The sequence below is a fragment of the Lycorma delicatula genome, chromosome 9, assembly GCF_047948215.1.
Source record: "Lycorma delicatula isolate Av1 chromosome 9, ASM4794821v1, whole genome shotgun sequence".
NCBI classification, from domain to species: domain Eukaryota; kingdom Metazoa; phylum Arthropoda; class Insecta; order Hemiptera; family Fulgoridae; genus Lycorma; species Lycorma delicatula.
This window is the reverse complement of record NC_134463.1, coordinates 57,392,956-57,417,869: the sequence shown is the minus strand read 5'-3', so window position 1 is coordinate 57,417,869 and position 24,914 is coordinate 57,392,956. Positions and strand designations below refer to the sequence as shown.

Below are 24,914 nucleotides of genomic sequence, written 5' to 3'. Positions count from 1 at the left end.
GCTATTACTGTATTTTTCAAACCACAAGATCCACTTTATTACATAGAAAAATCAACTTTTGGAGTGCACCTTATGGTCTGAAGATAATGTTAAAATAAGAATCTTTATATTGTATCAAAATTATTAAAGATGTTCAATTACTGGAGAAAATTTTAATATAACAAAGCACTCCAGTAAAGAGTGAAAAGGGACAATTGCTAATGGAATTTTTGATTTTACCAGATCACCATCTTGGTGCTTTAGATTTATGAAAAAACATGGGTTATGTATGTGTACAAAAACCACACTATCCCAAAAAAATGCTGGATGAGTATGAAGCTGAAATTATAGAATTCCATAGTTTTGTAATGTCAGTGAGAAGGAAATTTAACTTTGAGCTTAATCAAATTGCAAATTGAAGTTTTGATGTTCCTTCAAATTAGACTATAGATTCAAAAGGCACCAAATCAGTAGCAATCAAAACAATGGGTCATGAAAAAACTCATTAGAGTGTAGCTTTAGCTTGTTGCATGAATGGAAGAAAGCTACCACCCATGTTAATCTTCAAGAGAAAAACGTTACTGAAAGATAAACCTCCTAGTGACATTATTATCCATGGTTAAGAGAAAGGTTGGATGGATGACACAGGAATGAAATTTTGGATACAAAAAATATGGGCAAAACATCCAGGTGCATTGTTCAAAAAGCTTGCGATGTTAGTGTGCGATCAATTCAGAGTGCATAAAACACACTCACAAGTTAATTTACAACTCATGGGTGTATATACCTTCAAACCATTCAAACATTTTATGCAGAAAGAGTGGAATAAATGAATGGCAAAGCCAAATCACCATGTTGTAACAACAAGACATATGAAACAGTTAACAATTTCAGAAGTTTTTACATCAGTGAAAAACTCATGGGAAGCTTTGAGGAAGAAGACGATTAAAAATTCATTTAAGAAATGTGATATAAATAATGCAGTGGATGGAACTGAAGATATGCAGTTTTTACAGGGAGTGACAACAATAGTTGAGACAAAAGTAATAAAAATGGTGACATTAACTAAATGAGTGATAATACCAAGAGTGAAGATAAACTGAATATTATTGACTGTTCTATTTAATTGATCCTTATTATAATATTGTGATATTTAGTATTACGGTACGTAGTTGTTAATATTGTTGAAAATAAATAAGTAATAAGTAAATAACTTACAATTTTTTATTAAATAAAATATACAAATTAATGTTAAGAAAATTTGAATATAATATTTATTTTTCAAGTAAATTTTTTTTATTAATAAATGTGTTTTTTTTCTTCAAATTTTAATATAATGATAAAATAATTTAATATTTTAAAAAATGGATTTTTATTTTTCAATCTTTATTTGAACAAAAGTATTAAAATTGAAATTGAAAATAAAATTGAATTTTTTCTGACCTATATAATTTTAAATTAAGCAAAAATTTGAAATTATCTTTATGAACCTAATAAAATATTCTTTTCTGAAAATCTTCCCATAAATTTGGATGCATCTTATCGTTCTTTGAGAAATATTAATTTATAATATATTTTCTTTATTAGCAGATTATCATTCATTTAGATTACTATTGATTGGCATTAATGGAGATTTTTATATCTATTTCTTTCTATTGACAGAGCGATCAATTTCAAGAAGATCTCTATCCTGATACAGCTGCCCCAGTTCCAGCACTTAGCGCATCCGATTGGCTTAATGGAATAAATAGACCTCCAGTACTGATGTCAATGAAGACTGGTATGTTTTAAATTACAATTATTTAAATGGTGTTTTGTTACAGTTTATCAAGTATTTTTATTAGTTGTAACAGTATATTTCTGGTTCTGAGGTAATTAGATATTATCCTTTAGTGATCACTAAGTTACCCAAATTTAATCTGATTATGTATTTTAAAATGAATTAATAAATCCAATACATACCTCGATCTTTTAAACTGTTTTGCAGCTACGAAATGATAAAAAAAAGAGTCCCTGGTTAAATATCCCCTCACTAGCACCCCACTATATTGCATGTTCCAATTTTTTTAGTCAGCATAATCCTTGATAAAACATAATACTCTCAGAACAAAAATTGGAGAAGAAAGATTGTAAGATGTGAAATAATGCAGTATTAGACAACTGACTCAATACCAAAGGTTGCTTCAAGGCTACTACAAATAGTGTTTGCCAATCCCACCTACAAACCTTCAGAAGAAAAGGACAGTTGTATGCAAAATGGAAGCAGCATATTACTAATCGACAATTTTGTATTAAAAATCAGAAGTGTTTAAAAATAAAAATTGTTTCTTCCAAAATTCAAAGAACCATCATAATAAGTGAGGTATTATAAGGCAGAACCCTCAGAATTTTGTGGTGGTACAGAAATATTGAGATTAAATATTAATATTTAGAAAATTTTGAAATTAGTTTTCACATGTTATAAGACTGATGATCATAATTCACGCTGTAAATAGCTACTGATTATGATGTCCATGTATACTTACTATTTGTGTATATCTGTTATAAAGCAGTGTGCTTTGTACGGTATTAAACTGCCTTTTATTGCTTTTATAGAATTGTTCTCAGTTCTACTGCAACTTATTAATTATAAATGAAATACTTTATAAGCAAAATAATCTCAACTGGAATTATCTGATAGATTGTTATTGTTAAAAAAACTTAAGGATATATCATTTATAATGTATCATGAAAATAGTTTTCAGCTAAATCCAGCGGGAAATTTATAAAATAGAAAAACCATTAAATAATCGGATTTTTTTTCTAAATTAAATTTCTTAAGTAATTTAATGTCACAAACAGCAATATTTGTTTTGTCTACTGATTGCACAGAAAGTAACCTGTTGTTACTTTATAGTTAAGTGTGAGTTTTTAATAATTGTGCTTTTAGAGGAGCATGCTTTTGTTGAGCATTGCAGTTTTATCACCAGAAACAAAGTAGACACTAAAAAATTTTTTTGAAGTTTGTATATGAACATAAGAAATATTTAAAATCAAACAAAGCCTAATGTAAAATGTTTTAATTTAACATAACCATAATGTAGAAGATTGTGAATTTTGAAGACAAATTCAAATCCATTCTTATATCCAGTCTTTAAATATTGTTATAGCTCAGTGTCAGGCGAAGTATGCTGCTTAAGACTTACTCTATTACCATCTTTGACATTTTATCATCACTCAGAGAGGTTGCAAATTGTAAAGTCAAAACATTTTAATAGATTTTGTACTTAATTTTTACTACTAATGAAACTTTTAGGGGTCTGGCTTGTTTTCTAAATCAAAATTAAAATAAAGCTTCTTGGTTTACCAGGGAGGGAAATTATCAAAACCATTACTTGATAAAGTAGACTGTGTTTGGGGACCTGCTGTAGATTTAAAGGACAGCCAATATCTACTTTATTCTAGTCAAATCTACTTTATTCTAATCTATTTTATTCAAGCGAGGGAAATTATCAAAACCGTTACTTGATAAAGTAGACTGTGTTTGGGGACCTGCTGTAGATTTAAAGGACAGCCAATATCTACTTTATTCTAATCTATTTTATTCAAGCTTAAATCAATTCAAAAATAAGAGTAAGACATCAAAATGCAGAGGAAAGATTTGATTTTTTTATATCATAATTTGCATACCTCTCAACAGAGAAAGCAAAAAAATAAAAATCAGCCAGAAATAGCATTCATCTCAACCTATGCTACATATTTGATTTTATCTCTATTCTGTTTAAAGAAGCTGTATGATGAAAACACTTTTGAAGCAATGAACAGGTAAAATTTCAGTTGTAGGATTGGTTTCAATAGAATATGAGTTCTCTACTATATGACTAAGGCATCTGTTAAAAAAACAGGACAAGTATGTAATTTAAAAAAGAAGAATATATTGAGAAGTAATCTAAATTGTTACTTGTAATAATGACTATGATATGATTGTTCCAATTGTTAATGAGCCTCACCAAATACTAATTTATAACTTAATGTGCTTAATTTGTTGTGTTTTTTAGTTTGTATATTTAATTATGTAAATTTTAGTACAGTGAGATTAGAAAATTATCTAATAAATAATAATGCTGCTTTTTTTAAGACCATTTTAAATTTTCTTATGTTTATGAATGTATTAAATACATAAAATGTTAAAACTAATTTAAATTAATGTAATTTTGTTAATAGGTGTGACAGTAAGAACCCATAAACCAAAGGCATTTAAAGGCAGTGATTTAGCACAAAGGGCTACTTCTGATAATAATTATCGCATGAAGTATGCTTTTCTATCAAAAGAAACAATACCTGATTATAGGCCTCTTGATGTAAGATTTTTTTTATATTGCTTGTATGCTTAAGTTTTGTTAATGATGTTTGATTGTGAAAGTAATCGATCATATTTTTTTTTACTGCTATAAGTTTTTTTTTTTTTTACTATTTGAAATTGGCTTTTATACATTAGAATGTGTATTACTGATTTTATTAGCAACAAAGATTTTTTATCTAAATTCTTTACCTTAACATATTTCATAATTTTTTTTGCTTTTTTACATCTGCCGAGCTCTTTAATGAAAATAATAAAATTTAACAATTTTTGTTGTACTAATCTTTTTCTGTTGTATGTTATATTCAGCAAAATATACTCCAACTCATCATACTTTATTTAATGAAATTTAATTACGCACTTCTTTTATATTTGAACACTTAATTTTTTTATTTCTTAAGGTAAAGATTCTATGCTGTATATTCTGCTTGTGCTGGTAGGGCTTTCGTCCATGACTTGTTACATTCTGAAAATTTGCTGTTACAGAAAACATGAATGTAGAAAACATAAAACAGTTAAGATTAAGAAATGTAATAATAACGCAAAGTTTATCAGTTTATTTTACTAGTCAGTCAGATGGTGTAACTATCACTAAGTACTGGATACTGAATCAGATGGTTTCTGGTTCAGTTTCATAACAAAGCTGTGGCATTTCTTCATCTCATCATTCTCATTAAAATATGTATATAAAGGCATGACTAAAAATGTTATATTACTAAAAATAAATAAAAGATATGATAAATCACTAAGAGAATCATGTACAGATAGTAATTTGTAATTGAATGCTATTTTGATTGTTGAACCATCATCATCAGTTGATATGGCAGAATTTAAAAATAAACATAATACAAAAACAAGGCTTGCAAAAAAATAATATTAAAGAATACTAACAATAAATAAACAAAACAAAAAGCCACATATTTATGAAATGTTAAAAAAATTGTTACCTTTATTTGTAACAACAAATAATAAAAGCCCATGAAGTTAAAAGTGAAAGATTAGTTTAAAAGTCTAATTCCTTAACAATTTGACCACAGCATCCTTATTCATACTTATTATTAAAGTATGTATGGGTAATTTAAGAAAATGTGTATCTCAAATATGAGATAAACTATCATCTTATCCTACCGTATTCAAAGGGGGGGATACAGATCTTCATAAGCCTGTAGTATGGCCAGTCTGAATAAGAGTTAAAGTGGTTTTGGCTATTTTTAATCTAACCTTTCTCTTTTAACTAAGATTGTAAATGCAATGTTATATAATTTTTTAATTTCAATTGATTTTATTTATTTATTTATAAATAAGTAGAGATTTTTTACTAGTGCTTATGTACTTACTCATGCTGAATGTTTAACAATCAAAGTACATTGTTGGTTTAATTTTTTTTTTTTTTTTTTGTAAACTCTCCCTTAGTGTGTCTTTTTGTAGTTTTATTTCAGCAACTATTTACTAGACAAGCTCATACTTTTTTTCATACTAAAATAACAAAATTTTATATATATATATAAATAAAACTGCAACTGTAGTTGCTCCAAACAACTGTAGTTGTTTGGAGAAAAACAGCTTTTCTATAATACACATCCCCAAAATTAGAATTTTAATATTATGATAAAAGATGTATCAAGTTAAGAGAAACCTAATTATTTCTGGTATAAATGTTTTTGTGCAGCTTTGTTAGAATTTTTATATTCAGCCATATTGTTAAGGTTTTTTTAATTTTTCATATATATATATATATATATATAATTTTGTTTTCATTTAAAACTAATGAATCCTAACAGCATGCAGTAAATCAGCTCCCAGTGTGCATTGTTTTTTTTAATGGCCTCTGTTTTCACCACTGGTATTCTAACCTTACTTCATACCTTTAATCTCCAGAATGCTACTCCTTGAAAAAAATATTATATATGTCATTCGGAAAAGAGTTGTTTTAGTTAGTTAATTTATTAAATAAAAATCTGTTTAATGAAATTTATCAAAATAAACCATAATTATGTTACAAATATTTCATAATCCTTTTTAAAATTTCAGTACCCATTGCATTAAACACATCATCATCATCAGTGTCAATAAATGTGCACCATCATGATAATTTTCAGCTCTTCTGTGTCTAGTTATTATATGTCATATTATATTAACTACAATGATTAATTATTAATTCTATGCTATTAGTGTAATTTCATTTTAAATTGTTCTAACCATGATTTGATAGGTGAGATGATTTTTTTGTTGGGATGTTTCTAAATTATCAACTCTAAATAGTTATTTCTGACAACGATTAAGTGCTAAATTTATTTACCGTTTTTTTTATTTTATTACGACATTAATTCATTCCAAAAACAATTTTTGCCCCTTAATTTTTACTCTGGGTTGTTGATTTGTTGTATTAATTTGTAAATTCTTTGATGAAATAAATAAGTGAAACTTATGATGAATAAGAAAAATTAGTTAATTTATTTGGTAACAATTACACTACAATTTTTCTTATCAAACTGTTTATTAATAATTCACATATGTAGAACTAGCAAAGATAAGTGATCATCAGTCATATATAACCTACCATTAAGTTTCTTCTGAAGAAGAGCATTGGTTTAAGGAAGAGTGTACTTCTTAGCTGTTAAGAGCTCATAACTTGTGTAACTATGTCATCTCTCTTTTTCTCTAGTTACATACATTAAATTGAATACACTAAATGAATATTATCAGTATCACCTAAATGTATATAAATATACCAAATAGATTTATAAAACCAATTTCCTCGCAACAGCCAAATTTTATACCATTGTTTGTATACCTATCTAGCTGCCAGCATATGGGACATGGCAGCCCATATCCTCGCTTGCAGCTTTGGTGTAATCCATGTTACTTTTTTAAATTCTGCAATTGTTATTATGAAGTAAGAAGAATATGCTTTTAAATTATTAATTTTTAATACATTTTTTATGGTTCACTTATACTGAAAACAAAATTAATGTCTGTTTTTTTTAATATTAAAAATAATAGCTTTTATATTTGTTGTAAGTATTTAGTTAAAAAAACTACAATAAAACTGATTTTCCCCATAGTGTATTCTCTCATTTTCATAGTGCATTTTAATTCTGCATTACTTTAGTAAAAAAAAAAACTTTTAATTGATTTAAAAGTTTTTTTTTGATAGTTCTGATTTGTGAACTGATGCTTATAGTTTTGATTACTATTTTAATGACACTCATCATTTTAAATAATTTCTTATTCTTTTTTTATCTAAAAGTTGAAAACTTAAATATGTCATTTAGTAAAAGGACATATGTGTTAATTTATTGGCCTTGCAGTATTGGATGATCCTATTGTATTATGCCCCTACTGGATGTGCTTACAACACCCTTATACTCTTAACTGTAAGCTACACTATAACATTCATAACCCAGTGATGTTTAAGTTCTAGTGGCATGTCAAACATTTACACTATATTCAGTAGCAATATATTTATTTAATTTTTATTAGAATATTTTTTTACTAATTTTACATTTTTTTAACTGGTAAGAATAGAATTAAATAAACAAAATTTACTTTGATCACATTTATTAAAATTTCAGTTTTGTCACTTTATTCTATGTTTTGTCATTTTCTTTCCAATCATTACCTCAGCCACAAACATTAAAAATTATCATGGTTTTGTTTTTGATAGTTCTGATTTGTGAACTGATGCTTATAGTTTTGATTGCTATTTTAATGACACTCATCATATAACTTGAAAAAAAACTTGCTTTGAAAAATTGAGTCTTATACTATATTAAACTTCATATATTTTTTTCTATTATTGTTGTGAGTTACATTTCAATAGGCAGAGAATTATTATAATTAAAAAAATTTGATGAAAATACCGCATGACTTCCTTGTACTTCTATTAAATTGCAAATACACATTTTTTTTTTAAAATGAAAAGTACATAAAATTTTATTTCATTAATAACTTCTGACAGTTTTTCATATATATATTTATTTTTATAATCAGAAGTTAATAATTATTAATAAATCAATATATTTAAATTTTAAAAAAAAGGAGATGATGTCTGATATGAACCGATGTGCCTTCACTTGTAAGATCCAAATATGTCATTAATTAAAATTTTATTTGGCTATAACTGTGGAACCAATGAGAATAATTACCTTTTATGATATGTCGTTGAGAAGCTCTCAATGAGGGCTTATTACTGCAGTTAAGAAAAAGTCCAAAATCCAGATTTTTTTGGTTTTATGGACACTTTTGATTCAGTCGACTGCAATAAAAAGGTAAGTGCACAACTAGATCCTAAATCCAAAATTTCAACAGCCTACAGCTAATTGTTTTTGAGTTATACGAGATATATATGTACGTACATACAGACGTCATACTGAAACTAGTCAAAGTGGATTCAGGAACGGCCAAAATGGATATTTCTGTTGAAATCTGAAAATTGGATTTTTTCACAATCACAATACTTCCTTTACTTCGTACAAGGAAGTAAAATTTCTGTTTTCGATGTAATATAGTTTGAATTTCCATTCTTCATACAAAGAGCATTTAAAATTTTGGTATTTTAGAAAACTTTTATTGTTGTTGAATTATCTTAAAAGATTTTTCCAATGGATTTTCTTTGGCCAATTTTTTCTTAATTCTATTTCAGTTCTTAGTAAAGATAGGAATATTTGCTGCATATGTAATTTTTCACTGTAACATGTGTCCAATGTGATATATATACATCTGGTTTTATAATTTTAATTAATGAGATGAAATAAGGCTTATTATTGAAAAAATTTCAATTGAAATTTCAGCTGGGAATCTCAGCTGTTAGCTAAAAGGAAAGATGTAATCGCTTTATATAAGCTTAGAATGTAATGTAGGACCTTTCACTTGCCTGTACAGGCTTGTTTAGCATTTCACCTTGTTTATCATTGTAAAGCTGCTGTACATTTTTCTAACAATCAGCCAAAATTCTAAGCAGTAAAACAACATATAACCATAATAGTGTTGTTAAAATATCTTCTTAAAAAAAAGGTACTATCTTTGCTAAGTGCAGAAGTAGCAATTTAAATGAAGTAGCTCCTATATTGAAATTGACCAACAGAAATGTTTTTTTAAATACTTAAACAACAAATAAAACTCAGTTGTGGTATATTTTTAAATAGTGATATTTTATACTTTCTTTAAATGTTATTACAAAATGAAGAAGAAATTGCATTTCCAGGAAAATAGGTGAAAAATGAGTTAACTTTTCATGAATTATTTTTAATAACTTATTTTGTTTTCTTCAAATAAATTTCAACTTAAAATAATAATACAGAAAATAAAACAGTAATACTAACTCAGTTTTTATTATTTAATGTAGAAAAACCTATGTATGAACACAATAAAAACAGTAAATATTTTATGGGATTTAAATCTATAGTTTTTATTGTTTAAAAATAAATATAACTACTTGCAGAACAGGACAGCATGATATGTACATATTTTTGTAAATTTTTTAACGGATCTAATGTTAATTGCACGCTTGGAATACTTTGTTAATGTTCATTAGCTAAGTGTTTGTATATTTGTATATTTTTGTTAAATACATTTTAATTCTAATCATTGCATTTCATGCATGTTGATTTATTTTTTAAATTGATTTATTAATTTTGTTTTTAGTGCATTTTATGTTTATGTTATTGTTTTTTTGTATGTATGTATTGCACATGTGTGGTGTTTATGAATGTATTTATGTGTATATTGTCAAGGAGGTTGTCAAGTCATATGACATAACGAAAACAGTTGCTGATCTTGTACAAAATGCTATGCGAACCAGTCACCTCATACATTATATTACAACCCAACCAGCTGTGGTAATTACCTTTTTTTATCTTTGATTATAAATATTTTTTTATTTACTTTAATTTTTGTTATCTTTAAGAATTTATTTCATATTATTTATCTCTTATTCCAAATTCAAATTATAGAATCATCTGTTCATTCAAATTATTTTTTTTTAATTTCTGATTGGTAATTTATTTTTTACATTTTTCATTGTTTATTATTTAAACTTAACAACTTTTAAATGAGGTCATATGAAATAATACCATTTGCACATTCTTATCATGCAGGTAACCTGTGCATGTCTAATCCTATTCAGCCATTCTTGACCATTTGTTTATTTAGTCTGTACAAATTGTTATTGCCTTCTTTAAACTTGTATTGTTTCTGTGCATGTTTAAACTGAATAAGAAAAAAAATGCAGTTACATCTAAAGTGAGATCTTGATTGGATTTGTTAATGCAACCATATTTACTGTCAAATCAAGGAAGTTTGCTGAAGTATAATTAATGAACCATAAGAATGGCAATGGTGTAAAAGTTTTAATGCAGTGAGAAAGAGACAATATCTATGATGGTAAACGAATTGGTTGCTTATAAGTCATGAATGATTTGCTGCTATGTCATGTTGGGAAGTCATCAAACAGAATCTGTGTGTCAAATTTGATTAAAATAATGAAAATTTCCCATTTGTTTCTTATACCAGTAACAATTAAAGTTTCATTTTTCAACTCATTAAAAAAATTTGTGCAAGATGAGTTCATAGGCTTAGTGATAAATACAAAAAACTGTGTCAATGCTGCATGTCATTCTGAATCATTATGCAAACAATAGGCATGAATTCTTAGCACATACCATGACAAGAGATGAATGTTTGTACTGCCAGAAAGTAAACATTAGTATATTGAAAAGCACTTTCCTAGTTCCAAAAAAATTGAAACAGACAGCCTCTACTCGAAAGATTGTGGTTACTGTCTTTTGGGACTGAAAAGATTCGCTATTTGTTGGCTTAATGCTCTGGGGAATTATAGTAAATGCTGATGCCTACTGCAAAACAGTAAAGGTAAAATAATTGGTGAACCATTCAAAATCGCAGGAGGGGAGGTCTATTGTTTAGCGGTGTTTTGCTTCTCTATAATAATGCATGGCTTCATTGAGAGAACAAAACTGTTGCTCATAAAATTTGATTGGGTTATTTTCCAGTTTACAACTCCAACCTGGTCGCTAATGACTATCATCTGTTTATCAAACTGAAAGACATTTTTAGAGTGATGGCTAGCAGAAAACAGTGAATCTTTCTTATCTCAGTGAACTAGTAGTGGAGGAATATGATGCAAAAACTTATCAGATGGTACAATGAGCGCTTAAATACAAACGGTGACTGTGTAGAAAGTAGCTCAGAAGATATTTGTCAGTTAATTTTTTTATCATAAAATGGGTAATTCTTTCCAAACAACCCTCATGTATTTTAGTTGATATACTTTTTTTATTTTAGTTAAATATTTCAATTTGATTTATCATTTTCTTAATCTATAAATATTTTTTTCATTCTACTTTCCTTTAGTATGTTTATTGTTTAAACAGTTAAAAAACATTGGTTAAATTTTGTATTGGTGGATCATTCTAATAGTTAACAATTCAGATCAGCAGCCCTTCAGTTCAATTCCTTGTGAGGGTTTGGCATTTTATCACCTAATATTCATCTGTCACATTTTTCTCATTAAATATATGTAAAAGCATGTTCAAGGGTAATTAAAAAATTCTATAAACAAATTACGAATTTCTGTAATTTTTGTCAATCAACATAATAAAAAATAATCATTTCAGTTAGGTCACTTACCTCTATTTTAAAAGACAAGTAATTAAAAGCTTAATAAAATATTGTACAATAAAAAAATAATCTATTACCAATCAAAGGAGGGCTCCAAACTTCTGTGGAACACAAATAGAAATTTTACTGTAATAATCATAATAATAAATATCAGTTTATTAATATAGTACTTTATTTTTATTTAATGTTGCTAATTTTTTAATGTCATTTGCTAATTACAGAAGGCAATTCTGTAATTAGCACACAGTGTATTAGTAATTCATTCAATTATTGAGAATACTGTAAGCATGAGATATTCAGATATCAAGTGTAAAACTGTTAAACCTGTGAACTTGGTAAAAATATATAAATTTGGAACTCATTTGTGTAACTCATATCAGATTCTCTACATCAATATAGACTCATTAATACAAAAAAAGAAAGTTTATTAATAAAATTCATACAATTATAATTTTTCTACTGAATTGACAAAAAATGGGTAAATGGTTTCCTAAATCTGAATTGTAGATAAATTTTTGATTTATTGGTAATGTTGCATATATACATTATGTTAGCATCGAAGGTATTAATTAATCATTGCTGCAGTATTTTTTGTTATTATCTTAGTATGTTAGAACTTACTTCTATGAATCAAGGATTTATAAAGAGCCTAAAAATCGAATATTGAGGAGCCTCTTTAGAAAGAATTGTAGCTTTTTTTTTTCTAATACGTTCAGCTAAGAAAACAATTTATTATTAATTGCAATTTATCTCTGACAAATACTGAATAAATTATTTTTCTTATTTTATGGACAAAACTGAGACCTGTTATAGAGACATTAATGAAATCAAGCTAAACAACATTATTAAGTAAGAATAACTAAAATAGGAAACACTACGAAAATAACTACAAACCTGTTAAGTGTGATAAAGCCTGAGAGAGTAGGTAGCAGCAAGTTTCAAAGATGCTGCAGAAATGAATTTACTTAAATAAGAAATATATTTTTTTTTGTCAGAAAAAAATACCAAAACTCTAGTGTGTATGAATATTTTGATTATTTTCCTTCTAATTCTTAGATCTATATTTGGTATTAGAATTTTTTTGCTTAATATATTTTTTTTTCTTTTTGTGTTATATTTCCCACATTAAAAACTGTGATGTACATTAGAACTATATTTACTCTCGCATGAAATATCATGAGTATCTTCATGTTCAAAAACATTCAGAATGCAATTATATAGAACTTACACTTTTAAGATAGATGAAAAATCTTACACAAAGAATTTGTATTTGAAAATTAGCAATGCATAAGGTTTTTCCAGTGCAACTATGTTATTAAAGTATCCTTTTTTATTGAAATCTAAATAAACTTTTTCCTATTATTTTGTATGCTAAATTAGATTATGTTTTTCATATGTAAAACATTTAATATATAATATATTATGAATTCTAAAAACTAATTTGAGGTAGCAAATAGAAAAGCCAAGCAGAATATTTATGTTATTTTAATGGTTTTTAAATGTATGATGTAATCTTTGTATAATTTAAAATATAGATTCAGTGATGAAGACTTATAAAAGAATTATTAGTTATTTAATGACATATTAAAACAAAACTACTCTTATCAACTTTTTTACTTAATACACTGCCTTATTGCAATATTTCTTGATTATTCTTGTAATCTTCTTAAGCTTCCTAGGCACTCCTATGTTGCACTATGGTTGCAGCTGAATTTCCAGCTGTTGATAAATTTCTAGGTTATGAAAATATGCATTTAGAATGTGATTATGAACGCATAAATCATTCCATAGCCACTCTGTTAAAATTTCCTATCTTCATTATTCAAGCTAGTTACTGATATGACAAACTGGTATTCTAATACACAAAAAAAATCCATATTGACATGTTAGAGTTTGCTTGATAAAAACTAATTTCATACTCTTAATTTCAAAACTTATTGATGTTTTAACTTTTGTTGAGTTAAATTAATGAAATTTTAGAAAAGTTATTTTTAAATATAAAAAACACTAGAACAGACATTACATGATAATCACAGTTCTGATCTAATTTACTTTTCTACCTCATCTGAAATATTTATCCTCTTGACTTAAAAATTGTGATGTAATTATTTCATAAAAACAGAGGACAAAACTGAAATACCTGTGTAGTTAATTATGATCCTCCAACTGGTAAAACGGATTTTTATTTCAAATCAATTAAATATAAATCTTGTTCAGTGCACCATTTAAGAGGTTAATTTTATTTATTTTAGACACTTGTGGAATCAAGCTGTTCCATATAACAGTACAAATTTGAATATTTTTGCCTCTTCAAAAGCAATACTTTTACGTATATATTCAATTTTTTGGCCCACTTGTCTTATTTAATTGCCACTGGAAGCAGTTTTATTTCTCTATGTTGACATTTCAGTGTGTAGTCAGACATATCTACTGTATCCTGAGTTAACTTTAAATTACAAAAATTATGTTGATATAAAATTTATACTTTGTTTTGGTACATGCTCAAACAAACATCAGAACAGAATTTATTAATGTAAAAGTAATTTTGCTTTGTTGTATTTGTGATTGTTTTGTGTTCTGTTACCTAATATGTTTTATATGCATGATTTATTGCTGTTTATTGCTTTTCTGTTATTCATTTTATACCTAGACTACTGGTTTGTTTGTGATATTTTAAGATTAAAGGTTTAATTTTTTTTTTAAATATGAAATATATTTTATTCATGTCAAAAAGATATTGAAATGATTCATTGATTAGATTTATTTATAAATAACAGTTCGTATGGCAAGTCATATATTTTTAATTTTCTTCTTTTTTTTGTATTAATTTGATGTATGTGATTTTTCTAATTTCATCAGGGATTACCTGAGAGTGAAAAAAGCCAAAAAACATCAAGTAACCAAAGTACTAAGTTCCAACAAATCCAACAGATGTTTGGTAACATTGCACAGGTAATGCAAACATATTCATTTCTACATGTGCTTTTTTTCTAGACTTTTGGAACAGTCATACAGTTTTGGAAAAAGCATGATAGAAACATAAAGAATACTTGAGAATGAAGGGAAACTGTCCAAGTTATCTAATATAAACAAGTTCTAATACCTATTAAATGTGTGCTGATTTACCAGGTCTGTGTAATGTATTCAGCATGCTGAAGGTCATGATTACAGCACAGAAGAAGGTTCAATGTGTTATGTGGCTTGCTAAGTTTGAGACAGTTAACTTGTTCAGCATTGCCACTCATTAACCACTTCATAAAAATAACATCCACCAACAGCCAGTCTGTTGAAACAGTTGTGTCTAGGACAACCGTCACTGTCTGACAAACTCACTGAAGCTATGTGAACAAGTATGGCTTGAAAAGATCAGTGCAGAAGAGTTACTGTAAAATTAAGCTTTCCCAAAACATTGTTAAAAAAACTGCATTTTACTGATTGCAAAATTCTGATATTCATCAAATTTATCCTTAGGACAAATTTAAAATCACTACAATTATTCTGTATAGGTCAGATCATCTTGGGAAGTTTTTATTTTAATCTAGTTTGACTTCAGTAATGAAGCTTTCTTTCATGTTTTAGGACAAATCCATCATTATGTTACAATATAAGGTACTGAACCTTCACATGTCATTATGAAGTAACAATGAAATAGCCCAAAATCTAATGTGTAATGCATAATTGGCTGGTTCAATTACTGTGCAGTTCTTCCTGTTTTTAATAAAACTATAACAAGAAACAACTTCCTGAATATATTAGAAGAGCATGTAAATATTGAACTCTATGTTTCAAATACCACAGAGTTCAATTCTCCACTTAAACAGAGCTCTACAATTTACCACATTTGTGCAGGATTACCAAAAAAGAAATGTTTCCTCAATGATTGGTTAGGATAGAAGGAAGATAGCCTGGCCTCCACAATCTCCAGATCTAAGTCCTATAATCCTATAAAAATCCTATAGATTTTTATTTATGGGGTTTTATATAAAGACACAAGTTATTTCTGTTGAAATAAGAAATTTGGACCATTTAAAAGAACAAATTGTTGAAGCTGTTTAGTCTATCACACCAGATGTTCTCTGCTGTGTATGGCAAGGGGTTAAATATTATCTTAGCTTCAGGACAAATAAACAAGTGTAATGCAATCAAACTCTACCAAACAAATAATATTGTTGAACAATTTTTCTTCAAGTTACTGTCCATACAAGAGGTTATCTCTAAAGTAAGATCGTTTATTTGCAAAAAAAATTATTCTGAAAACTTTATAAATATTTTTTATTTCTCTTAAACTAAATACCTTATACTACTTCTCTACATAATCGCCACATGAATTAAGACATTTATCGTAACAATACACCAGTTTCAATATACCCTCGTCGTATTCTTCTGCCCATTTTGCTACTGATTAACAGCATTTTTAAGTTCATCATCCTCCATGAATCGCTTACCACTTAAAATTCTTTGAATTTCCTAAACAAATGGTAATCAGAAAGAGCTAAGTCCAGACTGTATGGTGGTGATCATGAATTTCCCATCCAAACGTTCTCAGTAAATCACGTGTCAGACCTGCAACATGTGAACGTGCGTTTTGTGCAGCAGGACAACATCGTCAGTCGGCCGCCCACATCTCCAATTTTGAATGGCACACTGTAACTTATGTAGAGATTTGCAGTAGGCTTCTGCATTTATAGTCTTTTCAGGTGGCATGAAAATCAGTCAGCAATTTGCCAAACTGATCCCAAAGACTGACCATCGGTTTGCGTCCAGATGGCTGTGGCTTGACCTTTGTTGGTGATTGAGGATGATGCAATTCACTTAATTGCCATTTTCTCTCTGGCGTGTAATACAAAATCCATGTTTCATCGCCGGTAACAATTGAATTACGGAACTCATCACCTTTTTCTGTATAGTGCATCAGAAATTCGATAGCAGATTTCATTTGGATTATTTTGTGACATTCTGTTAAGATGTGTGGCGCCCAATGTACACAAACCTTTCTGATACCTAAATGATTATGAACAATGTGATCAATAACAGCTCTTGAAACATCAGGAAAAAGAAGGGCCAGGTTGGAAATCGTTGAGCGACGATCTTTTCTGATCTTATGATCAACGCATTTCAACAAGTCCTCGGTGATTATCGAGGGCGTCCTTGAACATTCTGCATCATGTACATTAATTCTGTTATTTCTAAACTTTTCAACATTTTCACCATTACATTATCACCATACACAGCAACGAACTGCTTGTGAATTTCACCCAGCTTAACATTTTGATGGTTTAAAAAACATGACTCCATGCATTTCACAGTCGGCACAACATCAATTTTTCTATTCATTTTATAACATAATAATTCACACATAATCAAAGATACTATACAACATGCCAACTTACAGCCAACAATCCATTGTATACATAACTAGCGTGGCCATAAACAACACAGGTTTGCCAAACTTAAAGAGAGAAATTTCCCAGTAGTCTTTACTTTAGAGATATCCCTCATGTATTTCATGTCTATCATGCATTGTTCCAAAACTATGATTTTTAAAATCCCATCATTATTCTATAAACACTGTGTGTGTGTGTGTGTGTGTGTGTGTGTGTGTGTGTGTGTGTGTGTGATTTTTTTCTCGCAATAAATATTACAATATTTATTGTAAATATTCTTACTTTTACTTGAAAAACTTAATGGAAAAATTTTTAATTAGTTACTATTTAATCTTTATTGAATGAATGCTTAATTAGTACATTCCATTAATTACTTAAGAGTGTACAAGTGTACATCGAGTACTAATTGTATCCTAACTAGTTGGTGGGCTTGTTTTTCTTGCCCAACTGCCTAACCAGGGGTTTCTACCCCTGGACCCACAAAGTATTCATATTCTCATGTTTGTGAGAGTATTAAGTATTTTACAGATATTCATTACAGGAAAAAAGATTAGTAATTTTACTTAATTATATTTCTGTGGCCATGGTGACAGAAATATAATGAGTAAAAGGATTAATACATTATATATATATATATATATATATATATATATATACACATACATGTTTCATATCAAGAAGCATGGTGCTTCTATAGTTATTTATTTTTATAAAAAATTTCAAAAAAAACTTATGTCAGCAATAGTTTTTTTTAACAAATTGTAAAAAATAATAATTATAGTAAATGTTAATGTAAACAATGTACTGTTTAGTACACAATACAATTTAGTATACAGTTGTTGGTTCAATTTTCATCACCTGTTATTTTACTTCCAAATTTTTAAACTCAGAGTTAAAATATTTAAGAAGTAAAGTAACAGGTGATGAAGAAGCAACAAAGAAATAGTGAGTAGAATACACCAGGCAAAGAATGCCTTTAACATAAAGAAAAACCTTTTTACAGCAAATAATATAAGCCTTGAATTGTGAAAACAAATTACATTTGTGTGGAGTATTGCACTGTATGAGAACGAGTCATGGACAGTTGGAGGAAAGGAAAAGAGGAGACTTTTGAAGTAGGGTGTTAAAGAAGGATGATGAAGGTAAGTTGAATGGAAAAAGTGTCAAATGAGGAGGTATTTAAGAGAGTTACGGAAGGGAGAAGATTTTTGAAACACTTAAAAAGAAGACTTCAGCTAATAGGACACATTCTTAGGCACCAGGATCTGGTTAAGAGGGTGATAGAAGAACAGACGGAAGGGAGAAATTGTAGGTGAAAGCCCTAGTTGGAGTTCATAAAACAGATAATGAATGATATGAACTGTTTCTTACTGGGAGCTAAAGAGAAAGGCTGATAAGAGAGAAGAGTGGAGAACTGCTACCAATTGTCAGCAGCTCTCAACTCCCATTAGCCTAAGGGCTGTTAACCATAGAAGAAGAAATTCATTTTTTTCCCGCTAGATGTTAGCGCTCAAAAATGGCTGCATGCAGCCATCCGACGCACCACATGCTCTGCTTTGCACCAATAGCAGTGAGCACACATAACTAACAAATCAACACACTTTGTGTTGTTATTGGAGAGATATACAATAACGTAACATTATATTTGAAAAAACCTTAATAAACTATAAATATTCAATATGAACATAATATATAGAATTATTAGTACATATTATAATAGTATTTTTTTTTTTTTTTTTTCAATTTTACAGTATAATCAAATTGAGCAAAAAATAAAAAGATTTCTTACCCTTAAAAGTGATTTCAAATAAGTATTATTTTTAAAAAATCTTATTAGAGCTGTTCATTGGAAGAACCTTGCATAACCGTAAGACATTTATTGTAAACAATTTTCATTAAATTCCTTAGATGGGAAATAAGCCTGCCAAGTTAATGGTTCATATTTATTTGTCCAGTGAAACATCTTTTTACACAAACAGCCAATCACATAAATGTGATCAGTGTGCTTGTTTTTCATTCAACTGGTCTTGCATACAATTCTTGGCAAGGCTTTGGCATTTTTTCATCATTTCATCACTATAAAAAAAACGTATATATAATTATATTTTTATGTACATATTCATACATATTCTGTATAAAATTAATTTAATGGGGTGTATGCCTCAAATGAATATAAATAAAAGAGTACTAGTAACTACCCCAAAAATATTTGTACTATATAGTGTCAGTTAATATTATTTAGATGAAATTGTTAAAAGGAAAATGTTATCTGTTTATAGTTAAAATAAAATTTTATATTTTAGCTATGAAATAAAATGAAAAGTTTGGCTTCTTTAGGTTGTTGCCACTTACTTGAATATATATTATTTAATATACTTAGGCCTTTTGAACCACATAGTTATAATTTAAAAACATTTAATAAAGTAGTATGTAAAATAGTTTCTGCTGTAACGATTGTACGATTTCTCCTGTTATGCATTGTAAAAAAATATTTATAGGTGGGCTAGAAGTCAGTTTCTGCTGCATGTAGTTTTAAATTCTGAAATTGCTGAGAAATGTTGTTTCTGCAGTTTCTAGTAATTAATTGATATAATTATTGTTCAATTGTTGTCAAGTTAATTTTTCTATCATTTCTGTATTTGGAATAATTGAATTAACTTCACCGAACAATGAGGTTTTATGCTTTAATGTTGGTGAAAAAATAACAAACAAGGATATTGCTGCTGTCCATGAAGAATTAAAATGTGAGATTTCCTACTTCTTCGCTATCAACCCATTAATATTTGCATTAACTTAAAATAAACTTTGAAGATATTAGAGAATGAAGATCACTTCATGAAGATGATTGTGATGTAAGGGTGAAACTTTATGAGAAATTTATTTTTCATTTTGAAACAGATCTTCATTTCATTAGCCTGTCAAACCAGACCTGTTGTATACTTCAAATTGAATGGCTAGTAAACCGTCATAATTATTTTTTATTGATCTGATGGAAATGCTCATGTAATTTTGAAGAAACTTGGATTTTAGTCAAAAGTACCTGGAAATTTTAGTCAACCTCTGGTATAAGACCACAAAAAATTAATGGTTGAGCCTTATTTCCTCAATGGAACTTTAATGAACAATTAATTAATTCCCAACTTATTAAACAACCTTCTATTTGACATTGTCTAACTCCCCATGTTTGGTAGCAAGATGAAGCAAATGCTCACCTCATTTCCGAGTTAAAGACCACTCATTTAAACTTTCCCAAATGTATAGGATGCCATAGAACAATTGAAGGCCATTTCATCCATATGATTTGGCACCTTGTGATTTTTTCTGGGAAATTTTAAAGACAATGTTTTCCTCACATCCAAATGAACTTAACTGCCTTAAGTTATCAACTAAAATACATCAAGGCAAAACTGTTGGAAAAATATATAACTCAGTCGTTAAACATTGACAAAGGCACTCACAGGGCAGAAGTATGACACTTTGAACACTTCCTCTGATGAGTATTAAATGTAAAATAATTAAAAGCTTTGATGAAATTGAAATATATACCTACCTCCGCTCGGTGTTGGTGAGGGTATATGTATTAAAAAATTGTTAGTTTAATATAATTTATATATCTCTCTGCTATTTTGTGTACAGAATGATGGCTTGAATGATGATATAGTAAATATAAAGATTGCTGAAAGGGATGATTTCGAAGAAAGCCCTAAAAATGAATACCAGGTAACTCATCCATTATTCATCCTTTATATGTGTAATTTTTATTTTAAAGTTTTGAAAGAAATTTATTTTTTATTGTAAGAATTAAAAATTAGATTAAATCCACATTCACTTGTGATTCTCTTTTTTTTAATTTATTATTATTTGTTACCTCGTATGTTATGTACTGATTTATTAGTTGTATCTTTTGTTAGAAACAATCCATACTATAGCAGTCGCACTATTTTCTAACCTTTTTTTTGAAGCAGATCAACTAGTGTTGGAAATTCAACAAATTGGTTAATACTGAGGAATTAGTATATAAAAAACAACATACTCATTAAAAAGAGAATAAGATAACCAAATAAAAGATATATACATAATATGCTACACTGAATAATTCTACCTGTATTTTTTAAATAAAGACCGTTAACTAGATATTGTGAAGTACTGTTTCAAACAATCCCAGTTGAAAATATAAGTTACCTAAAAATATAACCACTGAAACTTCCAATTCACATTGCTCCTGATCATCTAGTTCTTGTTTTGTATTGTTTCATTAGTATTATTTATTTATTTTTTAACATTATTCCTCAGTATCTACCAGTGATGTGTTTAACAATCAAAATGGCCAGCTTCTTATAGATTTTAAATAACTTTTTGTAAACATTTTGAAGTTTTTTTATTTATTTATCCAATTGATTAGCAAAGTTCTTTCTTTGTATTTACTCTGTAAATATATATTTTTCCCAATTTAAAGAACCTCAAGCAATAACTTGTGCTGGAAACACTGTGCTGCAATGCTCTAGTCACTGAAGAGAGTGACCGGTGTGAAGGTAGAAGTTAAAAAAAAAAATAAATCTTGTTATATTGTAAGTAATATTGAAAGTAAGGTATTCATAATGTTCAAGTCACATAATATATATTCATCCAGCGTTCTATAAGTAAATATTTACTTTGTGTCTTATTCAATTTACTCATATCAATATGTCATTCTTCATTAATTATTTTAAAACTTAATCATGGTTTTATTAATTGTATTAGAGTAATTTAATATTACAATAGAAAATTTATATTAATTATATCCAGGGTTGAGGAATGACAGTAGTAGAAATAGATAAATTGTTGAAAATTTGTCTAATCTTCCTGATTGTTTATTTTGTTGTTCATTACTCTTTTGATTATCTTATTTTTCAAGCTCTTATTTCCCAATTGTCCATATATGCTCTTTCACTAGAAAGAATGATATCTGCTCACATTTGAGACACTTAATTCAACTAGCTGTAGTCGCTTTCAATCACTCCTTGATCTACTGGTTAAATCAAGGTAGTAATATTGACAGGAAGAAATTGTTGCTCATGTTTATCGTAATCAACAAGTAATTCATTCAGTGAATATGCATTTGTATCACGAAAAATGATTACAAATGCTTTTTCAGGTAAAATTTTTAGATTCAGAGCCGTTTTAGTGGAGAAACAAATTATGAACATAAACTTTCTTGATTCATCCATTGTTACAAGAATTTTTAAATAGCTAATTTTGGTTTAAATTTCTTAAGGCTCCCAGTTTTATAGCTTTTCCACAGCTAATGGAAGTCTGTGATTCTTAATTGTATTAAATGAACCATAATAGTCAGTCTTTTCTCATTTTATACCCCTTAAACCAGACACCAAAATTCTAGTAGATAGAGCTTTCCAATACAGACAAAATTTGTCACAATAATAAACTTGTTTTTTAATCCAAAATTTTAAATTTAAGAAATCAATCTTTTGCATTAAATTTGATATATCAAAAATGTAAAATACTGTCAACACTCATAACTGCAATATCGAGAACTGCTAAAAATCATAATTCTACTTAAATTTTTATAGCCCTTTTTGACATTAACCATTTTGAGTAGTTATCTTTTTTACAAAATTTATCATTATCCTGGGAATTTGTAAATTTCAACAACTTGATTGGTTCATTCTTCTTTTCTAGAAGATGTTGAAGAATTTATTTAAGTTTAATCCATAGGTTTATTATTAACAATTTTTTTTTTTGAAGCCATTGCAAGAAGTAAAATGTTTACCTTAAAATTCATAAATAGCAAATTGAATTTAAAGCTGACATAATTAACATAGAACAACAAAACAGTAGTTAACAGAGTAGAGTTACAGTATGTGCTAACTAACTATGTCTAACTATGGTTGCATGACAGAAACAGTATGGAGAAATAGATGACTTAGTATTCTGATAGAAAAATTTCAGATCTTCTTTGAAGATCTCTGAAATGTTACAATATTTTTATCTTCAGGTTTCAACTGTACTGTATTGTATTGATTTTGTTCTACTTTTACATTCCTTTAAACATTTTATTTTTACAAAATTTCAGCTGCAGAGGGCATATAATAGGCAATGTGAAGAGTTAAAATTACTTCGAAGACAGATTGCTAGCCGAGATCGAAGGATTCTAGATTTGGAGCAATTAATAGCAAAGTTACAAAGTCAACGCAAACATAAATAATTAAATGACAAACTTAAAAATTACCAAAATAATATATTTATGTTTATAATTAATTTTTAAAATGCTGCAGCTATTTCAGCTTTGCTAAAGCTATTGCTTTGCTTATGGTTATACGAATATTGTTTTTTTTTTTGTAATGTAATATTTTTTTTTTAATAATCATGTCATTGTTGTTATTTATTATTAATTATTATTATTATAATGCATAATTAATTTAAGAATAAATCATTTATGACTGAAAAGCAACTCATATTTAATTTCATTTATAATTATTGTGTGTGAATTTTATTTTCATTAGCTTAAAATAGGTGCATAAATGTTTAATACCTATACATAAAAAAGACAAAGGGTTTGTATCTTTTAAGTATTTAGTGTACGGTATTTGTAGTTTAAGTGTATCAATTAATTTAATAAGTTAACTTCATTCATATATATCTTTCTACTAAAGATTAAACGGTTATTAATTTGTTTATAATTTTAGTTACGGTTTTATTGCCAGGGTACGCATTTTATTTTATTTATTTCTTTTACAATTTCCATATTGTTTAATTTAAATTTTTAATACAACTAATTTAATTTATATTTAATTGGCCAATGCTGTATTTTTGTTCCTTTCTTCTACATTATATTATGAGTATCGTCATAAATTTGTTGGATGATTTTATTTAACAAGTTAATCAATTTTATAATTAATTGTGTTACTAAGTAATAAAATTTAATTATTATATCATCTTTTTTCCATGAAAAATTCCAATATAAATTTTTATACATAATTGAACTGCTTTGGTTATCTGCTTGAATTTACTTTTTTTTTGTAAAATTATTATATTTTGATAAGTTTTTATGAGAGTCTAGTTCATTTTAATTATATTATTTATGGAACTAAGGTTTCTGTTTTATGTTTCTGTTTCTTAGCCAAAGTGTGAAGTATTGAGTTTTATAACAGATTTCAGTCTCCAAAGACTAGAACTTATATTGGTAAAACGAAGGTATTGGTAATAAATATTAATGTTTATTTTAAATATGGAGGCAATGTATGTAATCCACTGTTTGTAATGGAAAGAGTACATGTTTTTATTATTATTATTATTATTTACTGTACTTTATATATGTTTCAGTCATTTTTATAGCTGCAAGACATTTAAAGCGCTTGAAATTTAAAAGACACTAATCAGAGTTTATTTTTGTGAGAGTAATGATTGATATTCATAATACAATCAGTCCCTGAAGTGAACTAAGTGATGGTTTCACTTGTAGAACTAAACACTTATGCATTTCAGTGGGCTTGTTATTAATATGTTTAGATCAATGAAGAAGGCAAGTAATCGTTGTATTCCTCATTACGCTACACAAGTTGTGTGCAAGTTTCTTA

The 24,914-nt window shown here is 27.8% G+C and overlaps 1 protein-coding gene across 5 annotated transcripts in view; it reads left to right on the top strand.

Annotated features, from left to right (window-relative positions):
- LOC142329850 (coronin-2B-like) overlaps window positions 1–23,777 on the top strand; it is a 112,056-nt gene extending 88,279 nt beyond the window's left edge. For 2 of the 5 annotated variants that reach the window (XM_075374714.1, XM_075374713.1), the window contains 6 exons: window positions 1,642–1,759; window positions 4,183–4,319; window positions 10,054–10,158; window positions 14,816–14,908; window positions 20,977–21,060; window positions 23,411–23,776. In XM_075374714.1, coding sequence (XP_075230829.1) covers window positions 1,642–1,759; window positions 4,183–4,319; window positions 10,054–10,158; window positions 14,816–14,908; window positions 20,977–21,060; window positions 23,411–23,542 — 669 coding nt within the window. In that variant the 3' untranslated portion in view covers window positions 23,543–23,776. Of the gene's footprint in view, window positions 1–1,641; window positions 1,760–4,182; window positions 4,320–10,053; window positions 10,159–14,815; window positions 14,909–18,343; window positions 18,481–20,976; window positions 21,061–23,410 lie in introns of those variants that run through there. The other 3 variants (XM_075374715.1, XM_075374716.1, XM_075374717.1) reach the window with 3 other exon arrangements.
- Window positions 23,778–24,914: the final 1,137 nt, after the last annotated feature.